The sequence below is a fragment of the Cyclopterus lumpus genome, chromosome 3 (genome assembly GCF_009769545.1).
Source record: "Cyclopterus lumpus isolate fCycLum1 chromosome 3, fCycLum1.pri, whole genome shotgun sequence".
Classification (NCBI taxonomy): Eukaryota; Metazoa; Chordata; class Actinopteri; order Perciformes; family Cyclopteridae; genus Cyclopterus; species Cyclopterus lumpus.
In genome coordinates this window covers 16,063,380-16,082,428 of record NC_046968.1, presented here as the reverse complement: position 1 = coordinate 16,082,428, position 19,049 = coordinate 16,063,380, and the positions used below count along the sequence as shown (strand labels likewise).

At 41.4% G+C, this 19,049-nt stretch overlaps 1 protein-coding gene across 1 annotated transcript; it reads left to right on the top strand.

The window, feature by feature from the left end:
- The first annotated feature begins 302 nt into the window (after window positions 1-302).
- Window positions 303-13,827, top strand: dbndd1 (dysbindin domain containing 1). Its single transcript, XM_034528367.1, has 4 exons — window positions 303-384; window positions 3,297-3,443; window positions 7,653-7,790; window positions 13,602-13,827. The coding sequence occupies exons 1-4, from the start codon at window positions 354-356 to the stop codon at window positions 13,754-13,756; spliced, it is 471 nt and encodes a 156-aa protein (XP_034384258.1). The 5' UTR covers window positions 303-353; the 3' UTR covers window positions 13,757-13,827.
- The last annotated feature ends 5,222 nt before the right edge of the window (window positions 13,828-19,049 follow it).

The following is a 19,049-nucleotide window of genomic DNA, read 5'->3' as shown; positions in this document are numbered from 1 at the left end:
TAGTGTGCAGGAGTGTTGCTGTTCCCAGACCTCCCTCTCTGTGGTGGACTCGCTCTGAGAGGCAGTGCAGCACCAGACGGCTGTGGTGACAGCGCGAGGCAGGTGGACTGAGAGAGGAGACACTAACGTCACCTGTTTGGGAAAACTAGAACAACGGAGGACGCAAAAAAGAAGGAGGAGTCTTTGGAGAGCGGAGGTCTCGCTGTGTCAACCCACCTACCCCACCCGTCTCTCTGTCACATGCCCACACACAGACACGCTCTCCCCTCGCCTCTCCCTTCTTCCCTCCCTGGTTTGTCTCCTCCAGCCTCCGATGCTGGTGTGGTGAACAGCAAGATACTCGGCTGAGCTGCATGGAGGCTCAGGGAGGGGCAGGGAGCCCAGGTAAGAGCCATTGTTGTTCTTTCTTTTCTTTGTGCCACGGATTCTGTCACATTAGCATGGTAGTTGCAGAGTGTCTGTGTTTTGAATGACTTGTGCTATGGATGCACTGCTGTAAGTAAGGGTCTCTCTTACAACAGCTTGTTCAAGATGTTTATACTTGTATGGACACTTGATAAATAATGGGACAGATTCATATTTGTCAGATGAGCTAGTTTAGATCATCTAAATACATTTCTGATTGTCTAGGCAAGATATAGTCACTAATATATGTTAGGTTTAAATATAGCAGTGCACCGGTACTCTGGCTTTGATAATGTTATTTTCCCTGGATCTTATTGTGGAGGATTCATCTCTAAATCTAAGCTTCATGGTTAATCTATTGCCTAACAATACATGTCTTATTATTCACACTGTAGTCAACCATGCAAAAGATGGACTGATGAAATACAAATTGCAGTACAATAGTGGACTCATATGGCCTTTGTGTTAAGGCCATCCAGAGAAGCTGGTGCTGTGTGGTAGCACTGCACAATGCCCCAGTGCCACTAACGCTCTGTAACATCTAAACAATCAAACATTCACAAAGACCACGTGAGGGCAACACAGACACTGGACTCTTTTAAGACTGGCCTAAAAACCTTTTTGTTCAGGAAGGCGTTTTATAACTTGGTGTTAACTCACTGCCAGCTATTTTATTTTCTATTATAGTTTGTTTTAACTATCTACTGGCTCTGTAGCACTCTGAGATTCGTTTTGAATGAAAAGTGCTTTATAAATAAAATGTATTATTGTTATTATTAAGAGCTGATGATGTAACTGTGTCTATATACATCACAGGCTAATTGTTGTAAGGAATTTAAGTAATGACAGATTATAACATTAGCTTTGATAAATAAGAAAAATATACCTCTCATAATGTACAAAGAGAGGCAAAGCTGTAGAAGGAGAGTTTATTTGTCAATATATTAGCTAAATCTAATCTTACAGTGGGCATTACACCACTATTACAAGGTTGCTTTCTTACTCTATTGTACCTTAGGGTTAAACAATGTCTCAGCCACTATAATATGTACTTTCAGCAGATATTATGGGATATTCTTTTTTTCCTGCCATGACTTTGTTCCACTTATCTTTGTTTACAGGTAGTATCTGAGCACTACTTGTTCATGCTGATGGCCAGAATGACTTGCTCATGAAACATTGGGGTATTATTTGTTCATTACGATGATTGAATTAGAGTGAACATCATTATTATGATGTATCACAGGACAGGGTCACAAAGTGTGACTTCTGGAGCGTAGTGCGCCACAACAGCCACAAAGTAGCATTTCTAGCTTCACTTGAGAAGATTATAATAAAAGATTGCTGAAAATCACCTGTTCAGAAAATTGAAGTCTGGAGTCAACATTTTCTTTCTCATTCTCTCTGCTCAGTAATCTGGTTATCTGTTTTAAGAGACATTTGTATGGAAAACATCACTCTTAATACAGAAGATGGAGAGCAATCAGCAAGCAAAATGACCTGGGAAAAAAAGGGTGTTGAGGATGTTAATTCTTCCTTCATGCACTACAAATAGCAATTGATTTATTGAACCGAGACACTGAGTAAGTCAACTTTTGGCAAATGTACGCTACAATCATTCACATCCTGTCTTTTATTTCTTTCCATCTGTCTGTGGAGGTTCAGATGTTTCACAGCTGACAGCTCGAGGCGGGGTCAGCCATTGCTGGAAAAGACAACGTTTCTGATAGCTGTCCATCTTTCAGTAAAGACATTAACATTCTTGTTGTTTACGCTTCTTCTTTCTTCACAGTCGGTTTCGGCAGGTGGTGGCTAGATCAGGCCATCTGTGTGAACTTGTCCTGCTTCACACACAGATAATACTCTGACTTCCTTGACAACTCTGTTCTTCTGTCACTGATAACCAGACTCATCTTCCACAAAACGTCTACTAAACATTTGGGCATAGATGAGCATGTATGAGCACAAAATGTGACATGCGTACTGTACATTTCCTTTAGGAACACAAATAGCTCATTAAAACATGGGAAATGTGTGATTTTCTTTTTTTTTGCACAGCAACAGCCCTCTATTACAATTCTGTTAGAAAAGCTCATTTGGGGTTAATGGCTATGATTCAAGCTCGGCTGGAGCGATGGATGATAAACTGCCTCAAAGCAATTGGTAAAAAGGTCAGGAACTGTTGTGTGAGGATGAGTGTTTGTTGAAGATGGGGATGGAAAATAAAACCTGAACTGCTAGTCTAAATATTGAACAAACATTTCATTATAACAGCAGAGGTAACTTTATAGTCTCAGTTTCTGTGGCTCCTCACTGGGGAAATCAATCAAATGCCAGCAATGCACACTGCTTCTCAGCGTGAAACCAGAATCCATCATGTTTTAACTGTAACACACTTTTAATCTGAAATGAGAAATGTAATGTCTAGGAGCATAATGCGAGAAGAAATAGCTTCGCCAGCCATCTGGTGACACCCATCAAGAAGCTGCTCTACTCCCACATGTCTTTCTATCAACTCACACATATGAAAAAGCCATACTGACGTTATTTTCGCAAAATGATCTTCCATACACAGAGATTAGTTTTCTTTCTTTTAAATGTCATTTTTTAAACTGTAGTAGTAGTTTGTATTGTTAATAAAAAAAAACATTGTGGGATTTTATCCAACATGCCTGATTCAGCTACCTTCAGCCTCCGATAGTTCATTTTGCAATTCAGTTCTCTGTACTCTTTGAGTTAAATGTGCCGCACTTCCGTACTCCTGTCCTTACCTCATTCACCCTCATCTCTAATGTAATCTTGAATTACAAATCTAACTATGATGAATATCTCCACCTTTTTACTCTCTTTTTCTTCCTCACACTATCTGTTTCTGTGTCTCTTGCTGATAGAGCCCAATAAAGACATCCTGAAGCTGCTGAAGCCCTCCAGCTCAGGTGACCTATCCAAGGAGTTGTTTCACCGCCTAGCAGGGGAGGAGGATGAGGGCAGCCTGTCAGGGCACACCGCCAGCCATCTGGACATCACCGAAAAGAGACGTGAGTACCGGGGGAGGTGGGTAAAGAGAAGGCAATATTAAGAGTCGAAAAGTATTCAAATTCATGGATTGCAATGTTACAGGCTAATTATAGATGAAAATGCTTAGTTTAAGACCAATAGCAAGTGAATACAAGGAAGGAGATGAGGAATGTTGATTAAGGAGGGCAGAGATATCCTATCTACATCCTCATCCAGTAGAGTCCAGGTTTATCTTCTCTGATCTTTTCAATCCACTTGTTGTTGCAGACTATTTTAGATGTTCTGGTCCCACATTCTCATAGACCACTGCAGCTTTGCCTTGGTTGAAAGGACTCATTGTGCATCAGTACCACACAGAGGCTTCCCTGTACATGCCAGACTCAGTGCCCAGAGACAGATACAAGACAACCTTTATCTGCTTCACTAACCAAACACTTTTTCAAAATAACAGCTCATCCAGAGGCTAATGTCTGTGTCTCAATGATTTAACGTGACCCGGTAACTAGCCATGTCAGTTTATAATCTGTGTCTATGAAGAGAAAAAAACAAAAGAAAACAAGTAATCCCAATGATCATCCCCCTTGTTATAGTACATTAACCCCCCCCCCCCCCCCCCCCCCCCTGTAACTGAACAATCAAGAATCACATTAAAATCTACCTGCTCTTTATATTGTATGAGATTATTAATTCAGGTGAATGCCCTCAGAGCCCCAATGCAGCTTCATTCAGTAAATAATTCCTGCCTTGTGCTGCAGTTCTATCTCCAGAAAGGGGGACCACAGTTGCTTCTGAGTTGTCTGCAACATTTATATTTAGGCCTGGAGCAAAGAGAGGAGGAAGTAGTTAGGGAGTTGAAAAACCACAAAATGAAGGTACAATAGATGCAATAATGCATTAAATAGCATAGACAACTGCAGTGCTGATACATTTTCCCTTTGTTATTGCGATTACAAATCTATGGTGACTGCTGTGCGGTGGTGCTAATGTGAAAAAACGTTTATCCGTTTGTATTGATCTATAGCAGAAACCAGGATTCAGAATATATTGTTAAAATAGTTTCTTCAATATACTATCTCAATACTTTAGCTGGTTCTCAATCAAACATCTTTACTCCATCAGAGGCCAGCTGCTCAGGCTTGACTGATGACCTCAGAGCGCTGATGAGCCAGTAGAGGAGGAAGGGGATCACACAGATCCAGCATGCAAGTCACATCCCCTCTAGTCCCTTATCCCTTCTGCCAAATGTAAACTCCTACCTTTACCGGTTCTTTGTTCCCCCAGTTGAACCAATCTATACCTTTCTACATGCAAAGAGAAGAAAAGAGAAAGAAAATTAAAGTTCTATAACATTTTTTATAGAACATCAAATTGACTGCATGCAAACAATTCATTGTGTTCGGTTTACTTAGTAAATCAAAGGAACCTTTATTTCACACACATTAACTTCAAAGTCATGAATGTTGAGTGTGAGATTAAGGCCATGCTAAAAAATATAAGAACAATTGAGGAAGGAGTATGACTTAGAAGACACACATTTGACTTGACTGGCCACCAGGCTGCATGCTTGCTGTAAGAAGAAGCAGTGGTCTTTTACATCATCCATCTGCTTTAGGCACACCGTCCTTTTTTAGTCTCAGCGTGAAACCTCTATTGTCAGTGCTCCTCACTAGCGTCTTAAAGCTCGCCTGATTGGCTTTTGAGCTGTTTCAGTGTATCTGCCTGGGAGTGAAAACGCACTGATCAATTATTCAAGGAGAAAGGGTGTGGGAGAGGAGAAAGGAGATGGGGAAGAGGTGGTTAAAAAACAAGCGCAGCAGAATGGGAATAACCTTGTAGCGTATTGAAAATAGCAGTAAATAATACAGGGGGTGTTTTGTTTTACATCATGCTTTCCCTCATCTACTTTCTCTCACTTTACTTTCCTTCTTATTCTTTAACATCAACCTTCTTAACTAGCTTCATCTCCCTCTCATCTACCATCATTCTGCCACTCCCTCGTTTTCTCTTTATCTTCTCCTCCACAATTTTTAAACTCCCTGTTTCACTGCCTCCAGTTTCTTCACTCCTCCAGAAAAGGGGGTCAAACAGACTGATAGCTGTCAGCGGGCACCTTCCAGCCTGAAGTGAAAGTCAAAATGTATTTACAAATGTAGTCAAGAAGCAAGTAATGACAAATAATATAAAGGGGGAAAAAACAGCTTCTATTTGATTTTTGTCAACCAATGATTACATATTGCAGTGTTTCTCCACCGAATGTAATCAACCACTATGAGACAGTAGACACACACTTTCTTAATTCTGACTTTTCAATGCTGCTGTTTAATCATATGTGGTGAAGCGGTTAACGGTGTGGCATGAGAAACTCATTGGCTTTATGAAGTGTCTTTTAGAAACAATTTATTATTTTGCTTTATGGGAGTAATTAAAGCATATATATTAGCAATGTATTATGATGGCAAGCTAAGCCTCAAGTGTGTTCAATAAAAACTTTATATCATTCTGTATCTAAGTGGTAGCTGAAGCTAACAGGAAGGAAATGCTAAAAGTGACATATGTGGTCTCCTTTGGCAGTAACACCTTCTATGATCTAAATAGAACAGGGGAATAGCATGACAGATTAAACCTAATAGGATTATTACCAGCCACGACAGTGACAGTGGAATAATAATAATAATAATCCATATAGTGCTTTTCAAGATACTCAGACACTTTACATTATACACAGCTACAGAGAGCAATGCAGGGTTAAGTGTCTTGCTCAAGGACACATCGACTAGCGCGGGGATTGAACTGCCAACCCCTTGATTGAAAGACGGGCATGCTAACCACTGACCCATAGTCGCCCCAAATAATAGGAATAGCCCATTTCAAAGCAGCCATGTCATAGTATAATAATCAGATTAATTACGGTCCCTTTATTAAGTATGTCACAGTCATTTCAGTGAGCCGGCATTAACAATACCAAAGCCCTGGCACAACTAAATGGAACAAAGCCATAATTATATGTTATTGAATACACCTGCAATGAAATGTCATGTATTTTGGTCATCTTGTGATTCGTGTAGGAGTTGCTCGATGTTTAGATTTCTGTCTGTGTTTAAATCTTTTCACTGCGATACCGTCGCAAGATGCAGTCATAAAACGTGGCAGATTTTAACATATCTGAAACATGGCACAATGACCAGCCACTGCTTCAGCATGATGACCAGTCTTCTTTAAATCAATAGTTGCTGAAGGATGATGCAGAGAGTTAGTTGTAACAGCAGCAGGAGAGTGGGTTTTGCCTCCTCAACTTGATGTATTGTCATAAACCGCCTGGAAAACAGCAGGCAAACAATAAGGGATAATAACAGCTTTCAACCTGTCACTTAACCCATCATTTCTCCACAAATTCAAACCCACAAACGACCAGTAAAATGTTTCAGACTTGATGTTACATGGCAGACAGGCATCCACTGATTCACAAGGAAATGCAAACACCTACATCTGCTTCAGTGAGGTCAGTCTCCAAACATCTTTCTCACTATAATGGTAAATTAGTTCAGCTCTATTACAAAGAATCGGTTCCTAACTTGTGCGATGCTGAGACAAGCTGCTTTATGTATGTATTACAGAGTCTTTGAATATATTTCACTTTACATACATCGCATTCAAATTTCAGCCTGATTGGAATGCAGAGCCAGGCACGCTGATGCACGCCTCATGTGCATTTGACCCTGTTGTGTGCAGCAGTAGTGACTCCTGTCTGCTGAGGAATCTTGTGCTGAGATGAAAAGGTGCAACACACTCAGGGAAAAGGTGGAATTCACAATGTGTTAAAGAACAGGCTATTTCCATCTACTCTGACTAGCTCGTGTTTCAGTTCTTCTGGGACCGCGTGCATGAACTCAGGTGTCATGCTGAAACAGAGACATTCCTACAGTGGCGTGCTCTGAGGCAGATTCAAGTAATGTTAGAATTTCTTACTGAAGTAGAGCACACTTAGCTTTGAAAGAGATGTTCAGACAAAAAATAATAAAAGAGTAAATATGTTAAAAATAAATCGATTTTACAATAGTGCTGCAAGAGCCAGCAAATGATCTGATTATGAGATTTAAGAGTAGTACATGATGGGTGAAGGAGCTGTGTTAAAAAATATATGCAGTCCATCCCCCACTTCTTTTTAAAGAGACAATCATTTTATTTTCCTCCAGACTAAAAGTATGCTGTCTTCTCTCCCGGTCTCATAGAACCACTGAGTAGTGTGTCCTCTCTGGAGGTGCACTTTGACATCCTGGATCTGACAGAGCTGACTGACATGTCCGATCAGGAACTGGCTGAAGTTTTTGCTGATTCTGATGAGGAGAACCACAACGAGTCCCCAGCAGGTACGGTCTGCTAAAACGGATTTACAACAAACACAAATAATTGAAAGATGAAGGGAAGGGGAGCCTCTTCCAGCCAATACACATACTTTAATTTATGCAAATGCACATTACTAGAAACCATTTCCTGTAATTGTTTGCACACTTTTGCCCTCTAGCTTTATATTTAAAAAAGCTTGGATGTGTCTGTGTTACTTGTATCAGTTGATTGGTGAGGGAGGTATTTCCCCAAACGATATTCCCTTCCTGCAGTCCTTTACCTCAACTCAGTAACTTTAGGGGTAAAGATGCCTGGAAAAGGAAACATAAAACACTACTTGTAGTGTGGTATTACTCAGTGACCTGGGGAAGAGAGAGTTTCCCATCATTATGGCCTGGCAGGGTCCTAAAAGGGCCTGCTGAGTCATGATTTAATATGACATGTGACTCCCTTTAGGGACTCATCAAAAACATATTTCACAGTCTCTGGAATAAATGCCCTTAAGGTTAAACTTCTATTTTTTAAATTGCCTCACGCCGTTTGACTTTTATGAGAAATATAATAAGACAATCAAATTGGCATTTCGAGTCTCAACAAAATAGGAAAGCGGGAATGAAGCAAAAACAATGAGCTTCGTGCACAAACAGCAGCTACTCCACAGGGTAAATAAAGGCTGGCACGTCTTTCTCTCAATTCGCACAAGGAATGCACAAATGTTTTATTTATGACGTGTGAGCCTCATCATGCATGCGGACAGTGAACTCTCTCCTCCTCTGACACTCCTGCCTCTCAGTATGCACAGAGGATGTCATGCCAGCTCGAGATTTAGAGGGTTCACCGCAACAGTTCAGGCAATGTCTTACAAATATTGTCTAGTCCGTGCATGGACTGAGCGCGTCAAAAAGTTTAAAACATCACATTTTTCTTGATAAAAATGTTGGGTTTTCAATTATGATACTGTCACCGGCTCTGTCACGGATCGAAGACCAGGGACCCAAGCACGATGGACAAAACGGAGGTAGCAAGAAATAATCCTTTACTGAACAGGAACAGAATATTTTCAGGAACAAGAAACAATAACATGCTGGAGCACTTGGTCTGAAAACACAAGACAATCTGGCAGAGGACAAGTGCAAGTGAGGGGACCTAAGTAGTGAGGGGTGTCACCCATTCTCGTGCTTTGACTGAGAATACGCAATTAGTTAAATAGATATTCATCATTCTGGTGACAGTGACTTTAGGAGAACCTTATGGTGGACTGCACTGTTTGAATCTACTGAAACACATTGCTGGATACTTACTTCACTCTCGTGGAGAAACAATTATCTTAAAACTTTATAAATCCAGTCTATGCTTCTATCACTCCTTCTTTAACAACAACAGTGTTATCTCCCTTCCATCTCTTTCCTGTTTATTGCTAATGTTCCATATCATGGCACAGCCTGTTATGTGTGAGATATGGTCCCAGTGGGCCATCTGTGCTATGCTGCTGTCTGCAGCTCCACAGACAATTATTTAAATTTAAGTGCACGGGCCCTTCTATGATCAAAAAAGACCCACGTTCTTTGTTTCTTATTAAAACCCTGTGTATTGTTGAGTGTAGAGTACTATCATGTAAAATGCTTTATCAAAACGTAAACAATGTTTTAATATATTATATTAACTGACAGGATTCTTAATTATGTCTCACCCAGTTTATTTCTCACTGCTGCTTGTGTGAAGACAACTGTAGGGTAAGACAGCTTTGTGGATGTATAGATAATCACCATCTGGAGTGGCTAAACCAACTGAGCTCCACTGGATGCTCCATGTGTTCACTAGCTAGTCGCTAACTGTGTCTGTCTGCTGTGACTTGGCAGCACTGAAGTCTGTTCATTTTAAGATGTGAATGTCTTAAATTAAATACTTGCAGGTGAGTTGTTAGTCTGGGGTGCAATAGAATAATCACGTTGAATCATTTCTGTTAAAATAATATAACATAAATAAGCTCCTTAAAAAAATTATGGGATTCATAACATTGGTTTATTTATGAATTGATGATTACATACACAATGAATGAATCCAAGAGTAATTAGATTCAGGTTTCTTTTCTTTCATATTTGATTCATTAAATAAAACTTTCTGCCATGTTTTGATTCCCTTTAGTTCAGTTGTATTAATACTGATGGGTCCAAAATGTTTTGCAGCTTCTCAAATGTAAAGTTGAAAATATTAAAACATGTACGCCAATGCAACTCAAAGAATTGTACTGGCAAAACGTGTCAGATTTATACTAATATGTGACATACATAAGTCTTTTAATCCATGTTCCTACAGCTGAGCAGACTAAACAGTTTTAGGTGTCCACCCTTCCCAGCTGTGCTCTCCAACACCAGCACACCAAGATCCTCAGGCTCTTGTTAATCGCAGGCCACAGATGCTTTTCAGTAGCCGGATGCACAAGATGCAGCCAATAGGTTTTAAGTCCAAGGCCTCACATCTGCTCCCCTGCTAATCAAGATGAAGTCGTGCCGTCAGGAGACGTGCAGCTGTATACCACTGTTATAACAATTATTTTATTTACACAGCCTCAGATCTGTGAGGAAAAACAAAATATCAACCAGAATTACATGTTTGCAGCCTCAGAATGACATATTCAGAGAATCTGAACCTCACAATGAGCAGGTTGTGTCATTCCCTCTCGTATTTTTACCTGCAAAAACTGTGTGAATAAAAATAGATCAGCCATCTAAGAATGCGACAAACATTTATTCCTCCTAGATAGAACATCTATAACCTTTTAACCTCTATCTGTATTTAACAATGTATCATTTTGTGCAGGGCCGCTCCCGAAAATCTCTCACTTCTGCCTGTTTGCTGTATCTGTCTCACACCCACCACAGACACTCGGTCTCTCAGCTTCTCTTTTATCTTTATCTTTAATCTCTTTTTCTATGTCTGCCTCAGATACGGCTTTAACAGAGAAATGATTAACTTCCCTCATCATCCAGGCTTATAATTTCATGCGAGCCAACTTTTAAGTTGTATTATGTGGGTTTATTTGTCCATGAAGTCATCATTGAGTTCATTGTGGGGGAGAAAGAGTTTGATTTAATTTGTGTCACTTAATAATGTGTCAGAGGTTGTGTTGCAAAAGTGGTAATATTGAGCTGTGCTCTGTGAGCATTAGTCTCTACGGGAAACTGCTGAGTGTGCGCAGGTGTGTTGAGGGCACCTAGGAGTTGAGGGAGAGGTTAAAGGAAGATAAGAGAGAAAGATGAAGGAGCAAGTTCATGTTAAATGTAGGTTATTCTTGAATAATTCACTTCTCCCTACTGGGAACACAGCCTGGTACTTCAAAGCCATTTAAACAGTCATCATAATCTGAGTTATCACACAAGTACATTATTTATAGATGCTGTTCGTTTTGTTTACTCTGCTGTCTGTCTCCTATGTTCCTCTCGCTCACGTTCAGCTATTTAGTAGCCTGATTCAAGTTGCATTGTTCATGGACACTTCAGCCAGAGTTAGTGAACATTATAATAGAGGAGAACATACAGTACTTAGTGTTTCATCAAGCTTCTCTTTCTTCAGCAGCCACAGAACAAAAGGTTTACTCTTTGTTTTAGACTCAAATAAGTCTCATGAACCAAAGAGTTTACCCACATCCCTGAAGAACTACCACAGGCATTGCTTTGGCCTCCTCTTCCTTGTCGTTGGAGCAGTAACACGGTTTTAACTGATGACATTGCGGACCTATTGTGGTTTTGTCTGGTGTACTTATTTCATATTCAAGTAATATGAGCCATCTTGTAGAACGGGTATTTGTTGTCAGGATTTGGACAGAAACAGAAAGTCATTGTCCATTCATACAGTTTTTATACCAGACAATGCCTCCCGAGAGGGTCCCATCTCTGACAGTTCATGCTTGGTGTTTGTGGTGGAGGACAGAAACAAAACAAAGCAACACCCTAATGCCGAAACAGGTGTTTCCAATCTGCTGTCAAACACCTGCAGTAATTTCATTGCTCAAGTTGTAGCCTGATGTGATGCCTGCTGTACTGGGTCAGTGGTTAGCAGGTCCGTCTTTCAATCAGGGGGTTGGCAGTTCAATCTCCGCCCTAGTCGTTATGTCCTTGAGCAAAGCACTTAACACTTAATCCCTGTAGCTGTGTCTACAGTGTATGAATGTAACATGATTGTAAGTCGCTTTGGATAAAAGCGTCAGCTAAATGACATGACATGGAATGTTATATATCCATTTATCCTTTAAGACCTTTTTATACACACTCTATAAATATGAAAAGGTCAGATTCGAGCTCAGCTCACTATCTTTAGAGCCGATTCAGACTGTTAAGGACATTACAGTTTGTTATCTTTGAGAAGTATTTTTCCCAGTTCCCAAACAGTGATTGTGCTGTGCTAGAATTAGTATGCAAAAATAAAAGTGTTGTTTCCTATAAATCGGTTTAATGAGAAGGGCATTGTCACCCACTGCATGTGCACTTCCATACACAAATGTAACAGTTGTTTTTCCAGTGTTTCCTGTCTCTGGGAGAGGCTAGTGTCTCAGAAACATTACGTTTGGCAGCAACATGCTGACTGAAGAATCTGATGGCTGCTAGCCAGCAGCACAGAAGGAACACAATGCAGTACCCCGTAGCTCAGGGTACTCCGTGCATGTGACTGCATGAGAGCAGGAAAGAATAAAGGAAAAACCTTTGTATGTTGTGGTGCATCTAATTACTTTACCTCTCAGGTGGGCAAACATCCCTTTGTGTGTGTGTGTTCAATTATTTTCATGTATGAAATAATTCATGTTCATTAGTCTTTTAATTAGATGACAGGTCAACATAAATCTGAATGCACATAAGGAATGGAAATATCCAGACACATCGCAGACACGCAGATATACTGTAACTACATAAACACAACAACCAGTCAATCAGCAGTTGTTCATGGCGCTTTCTGCAGCAGACTCCTGAGGACGTTGTTTCCCCTCGCACTCATTAAAATCCAAGACGTCATCGATCTTCTGAGATCAATACCTCCTGTGTACCGCCCCCTTTCTCTCTCTTTCTTTTCGTCTTTCGGTATCTTATGTGTGTGAGGGTTTAGATGTGGCTTTGGGGGGGATATATAAACCAGGTACTTAGTATGACCTTCACTTTAGAGATCTAGCATGAGACTGATACAGGCAGTGCAAGGCAAAGCGTGTTTCCAGCTCTCCATTAGTCTTTACTCCTCTTGCCTTTTTGTCCTCTGGCAGGTTGGACACCACCACCAAGTGGTACAAAGAGGCAATGGCAACGGATCTGGACAATAATCTATGCATGGCAAATATTAACAGAATAGCAAAAGAAACAGTTGCTTGGAGATATTATTTTTAGGAATGACTTATTTACTGGTTTATACAAATAGAAAGCAATGCTTTGTGTGATTAATGCTCTTGCAGATCATTTCAGATCTTAGCTGGTCATCATCCCACTTTCACATGGAAGAATCCTTAAAAATGTAATCAGTGTGATCCCAGTCCCATCCCATTTAGAATGGACAACAATCTGTGGCCTGTGTAGAAATGGCTGGTATATATGTGAGTGCAGGTATGCAATAGGCTGAAGGTTTTTAATGGCTGAGAGGAAAGCAACTGCTAGCAAGAATTATGTTGCAATTAAATAGGTGAGCTCTGGAAATAGTTCTAGATGTGCTTTTAGCAGGCGTAGAGCTTTGAACTGACGGCAATAAACATCAAAACAATTGAATTTCAAGTTCAAAGTGATTTCCTTGTGTCTGTTTCCATTGTATCTGCCAAGACTCTGCATTCCTGTTGGTAACTAGTCATCCTGTGTTCCCAGGTTCCCACCAGCCGTTGCTGCCCAGAGGTGGGTACATGCGCTCCCCCTCGTGGACACGCTGCAGCAAAGCTGAGCCCCAGCGAGAGCGAAAGCACCACAGCGACTCGGACACTGCAGAGCCCTTAATGAAGCTGGAGAGGCCGAAGCCGCTGTAATAGCTTGTGCGAAACAGGCTGACAGCAGAGAGATACAACCCAGAGCCAGACAGACACAGAGCGGGAACACAAAGCGGACCAAGAGGCCACTGTGCACTCACATAGCCACGGGGCTGACGAGGTCAGGTTGGACTCCAGACAACTAGGTCTGTACTAACTATGGATGTTGAGATGTGCAGTACTCTCGTTCTCTCTCTCTCTCTCTCTCTCTCTCTCTCTCTCTCTCTCTCTTCACACACACAATCATTGTGTTTTTCATCTAAGGAGTTCTTAATGCACTCTGTGCTGCCAAATGGTTTTAAGCTCAGTTGTGAATGCCAGACAGGGTATGAGGTCAGCAGAATAAGATCACCTCCATCCTTACAGCCTCTCAGGGTGGGAAATAGCTTGAACAGTGAAATTGATTCCTCAATTGTTTCCACAGCTTGTGGCCAGACCTTCTATGTGAAGTTCAGACACTGGGACTCACATTGAATTACCAGGATATAATTTGAAACATAAATCAACATAAATAAATAAAATATCCCTCTGAGGCTATTACTTAATGTGTTGGCTTGAAAATGGAACAGGTTTTTTTTCTGTTGCCTGCAATAATGGTAACTTGATCAGTGGGAGTAGAAGTGGATGTCAGTGAGGCCATGCTCATTATACCCATCATACTTTCTCCATCGTATTGAAGAATGTTTGTTGTTATTATAATTACCTAAACGAAAACATTTGCACTTCTCTCACTGAATTGTATTTACAGAGCCCGTCTCCTCACAGAATTATTGGCATTTGGTGTAGATGACACAAAGGTAAACAGACCAAGTAGAAAGCTATGTGCAATACACTTTTCCATGATCAAATACTTTGTGTATTCTGATTTCTTTATCCTTTTTTAAAAACGATGGTTGCTGCTGCTAAAGTAATTCAAGTGTGTCATTCAAAGTTGGTAGACGCATGAACTTGATCGGTGATACTTGAAGCAGTTGGAAATGAAGGGAGAATCGCATTATAGTCAGGTTGACTTCAGTAAGCTTTGCATAAATGCCAAAAACCCAACAAAGTGCCAACAATTTTGTAATCATCTTTGAAAAGATTTATTCAACGCATGTTTCTAGGAGATAGGCTCCAGCGCCCCCGCGACCCTAATGAGGATAAGCGGTATTGAAAATGGATGGATGGATGTTTCTATTTCTAAGAAAATGTTATAGCTGATTACTGGATCTATTTATCCCACGTTTAGCTCGTCTATACCAGGGGTGCCAATAATTCTGAATGATGTGACACAATGGCTCAAAAGTGACACTGGGATGATGAAAGAATAAATAAAAGTCTTGAAAAAGTTTATTTTATCGCGTAATTTATAAGCTACACTTTGGAAATGCAGCCACATTATGTACTGTGTGGCGAGCGCACGTGTTTTAAGTATCAAAATGTGGCCTTTCTTGTGTAAAACTAATAAAACATTGGATGAGGGTGGTGAGTTAAGCTGATGTAATTACTTTGGCTTCACAACAAACTGATAATAGTTTAACATTACTGTTGTAGGTGCAGTTTCCATGTCAATGTCAATTAAAACAAAGTATGTACACTGGTTGCTCAACCCGAGTAACATATGCAATATCCTTCACATATCTCTATTATACTTATGGTGCACACACAGTTTACACACTTATTTCAACTTTCTATATTAACCAAGTTAATCAATCAGTGTAATATCTCAGGCTTAATATTTTTTTGCATAAGATTGTAGTCTTATTTGACAGCACCAACCATGCAGGACACACAGTAAAGTTGGAATAAAACTATTAGAAAAAAACATCACAATAGAATTCTGACATTTTTAGAAATATCTCAAATGAGAAACGGAGCTGATAAAATAAAAAATAAAAAAAGACAAACCAGCTGTGTATAAAAGTTGTTTAATATCGGTGTGAGCAACAAAAGCCTCACATTTCATTTGTCATCACATCTCAATGAAAAATCACTCACTGACTGAAATATTCATCAACCAAGTACAAAAGTAGTGCACAAAACACATAATACATTTCATTTACACTGATATACAACCAGCTCGCTCATCAATGCTCCAGAGTCAAGCTGGTCGGTATGACCCGCTATTGGAAGAAAAGCGGCATTTACTTCAAGTGTTATGTTTTATATTGAACCTGGTAACTCGGCTCAGAGTCTTCTAGCTTAATATCAACTATTAGCACTACTAACATTCAATAACAGTGTGTAACTAAACCTTGTAGTGGTTCTCAAATACAGTAAATGATAATGTTACATGAATGGTTATCGAGCTTAGCTTGGTTGCCTCACAATTAGGGAACACAAGCCACAATTGACAGAATGAAGATTTCTTGAGAAACAGCAATTTGTTATCATGCTAACAGCTGCTGGACGAGGGTGTCAGAGGTCAGCCAATCCGTCAATGGAAAAGCCAATTAATCCTCTCTTTGAGCACTTTGAGCCCTCTCATTACTCATATGAACTGCAGTGCATCAGACTGACTGTAATTGCATGTGATTAACAAAAAAAGCATAACCAGACTGTAGTGTGACTATTGTGACCAATAAATTGCTGAGGGATTAATGTTATTTTAAGACAGAGTACAGAGACTCAGAGGTAGTGTGAGTGAGTGAAGATTGTGTGGTATGCCATTTTGTTGTAGCTTAAATTGGATTTTTACTCAGTTTAGTGGTTCCCAGTTCTTAAGTAACCATCGTCCTAAAGAGATGAATTACTTAAGCAGTGCGACAACAACAAGCTCTCCAGTGCATCTGAGCTGTGTGTCCACTGACTTCTGGGACTTCCTGTATCTTGCTGAGTATATTCTTTAAAGAGGTTTCTCTGCTTTATTACTACTGTATCTGCTGTATTTAGTTATACTAGAATGCTAGTCTGTACTGTCTTTGTAATTTGAACACTTTGAGCTGCGATTTGTTGCTTTTTTACACAAGTGTCTGAAAAGTCAACCAAACCAGCTAGGATTTCAGTATTTGCTCTGTAATCCAAATCTACTAGTGACTAAACTTTATTCTACTTTTTACCTTGAGGTAAACTGATCTTTGTCCTTAATCAGTTTGGCAAGAATTTCACATTCTAGCAAACTGAGACTTCACTGTTAGCAAGGATCACCTGCTTACCAGTATCGATCACTGAGTGGGCAATTCCTTCAACGACCTGTGGGCGGGCTCGACACAGCTGTAACCAATTACCGCCAACTCGGGCGTATAACCAGGTTGGGGCTTGTAGCGTCAGCTGAAGCGTCAAGGAAGACTCCTTATATGAAGACTCGGAGGATAAAGACCTAGGAGTCTTTCGGTGGTGGCTGAGGGCGGCTGAGTATAAACATTTCCCTGTGATAATGTGTTTTCTCCACATCTACTCGTAGATATTATAGACCGCGGACTCGGTCACACATGTACCAAAATCCTTCCTCTCTTATTTATCCCACCCGCTCTACACAGACCCAGCGCCTCGTCACTGGGGGCCTCTGGAACTGCCAGTCAGCTAACCGCAAGGCGGACTTCATCTCTGGTTTCGCTATCAAGCAATCGCTGGACTTCCTTGCTCTCACTGAGACCTGGATTACACCAGACAACACATCAACCCCTGCTGCTCTCTCCTCGGCCTTCTCCTTCAGCCACACACCCAGACCCTCCGGTCGGGGTGGTGGCACAGGTCTACTCATCTCACGCAAATGGAGTTTTGCTCTCTACCCGCTTCCATTTACCCCTCTATCTTTTGAGTTTCATGCAGTGACGGTTACTCATCCGGTTCATCTAACCATTGTCGTTCTCTACCGTCCTCCTGGTTCCTTTGGAGACTTCTTGGAAGAACTAGACGTCCTCCTTTCAAACTTCCCAGAAAATGGACCCCCGCTCATCCTTCTGGGTGACTTTAACATCCAGACTGAGAAATCATGTGACCTGCTACTCTTACTGTCTTCCTTTGCTCTCTCTCTCAGTCCTTCCCCTCCTACTCACAAAGCTGGCAACCACCTTGACTATATTTTCACCAGAAACTGCTCTACAGCAAACCTCACTGTAACTCCACTTCATGTTTCTGACCATTTCTTCATCTCTTACTCTCTCCCACTCTTTGGAACTGACAACCCTCCCACAACGGACTCTGCACCTGTCCTTCGCAACATCCGCTCCCTCTCTCCCTCCTCTCTGGCCTCCTCTGTTCTGTCAGCCCTCCCCCTTAACCGATTCCTTCGCACTTATGCAGCCTAACTTCGCCACTGACACTCTTCTCTCTACGCTGTCGTCCTCTCTTGATTCTCTCTGTCCTCTTACGACTCGAAAGGTCCGCAAGTCCTCTCCGGCTCCGTGGCTGTCCGAACCGGTGCGCGCCGAGAGAGCCACAATGCGAGCAGCGGAAAGGAAATGGCGAAAATCCAAACACGCCAGTGACCTGCTTGCCTATCAATCTCTTCTCTCCTCCTTCTCTGCGTCCATCACTGCAGCCAAAAGTTTGTTCTATCAATCCAGAATCGAATCCTCTTTATCTAACCCTAAAAAGCTCTTCTCAATTTTTTCCAACCTCCTTGACCCCCCTGTTCCCCCCCCTCCCTCCACCCTTCTACCAAGCCACTTTGTTGACTACTTTACAAAAAAGATAGACGACATACGCTCTTCATTTACTAATCCATCTTCCTCAACTACACCTCCAGTAACTTCACCTTCTTCCCCCTTATTTTCCTCTTTTATCCCCCTGTCTCCCAATCAAGTTCTTACCTTGGTAACCTCTGCCCGCCCAACCACCTGCCCGCTTGACCCCATCCCTTCTCACCTTCTCCAGTCCATTGCTCCGGACCTTCTTCCCTTTCTCACCCATCTCATTAACACCTCCCTCTCAACCGGCTGTTTCCCCAACTCTCTGAAGGAGGCAAGAGTCAACCCTCTCCTGAAGAAACCCACTCTCGACCCATCTGAAGTCAACAACTACAGACCTGTCTCTCTCCTTCCCTTCCTCTCCAAAACTCTAGAGCGAGCTATCTTTAACCAAGTCTCCTCCTTTCTTCACTGTAACAACCTTCTAGACCCCCACTAGTCTGGATTCAAGACAGGCCACTCAACAGAGACTGCCCTCCTTGCTGTCTCTGAGCAGCTTCACACTGCTAGAGCAGCCTCTCTCTCCTCTGTCCTCATCCTTCTAGACCTTTCCGCTGCCTTTGACACAGTGAACCACCAGATCCTCTTGTCCTCCCTCCAGGACCTGGGTATCTCAGGCACCGCGCTCTCACTCTTCTCATCCTATCTCACCGACCGCTCTTACCGGGTAACCTGGAGAGGAT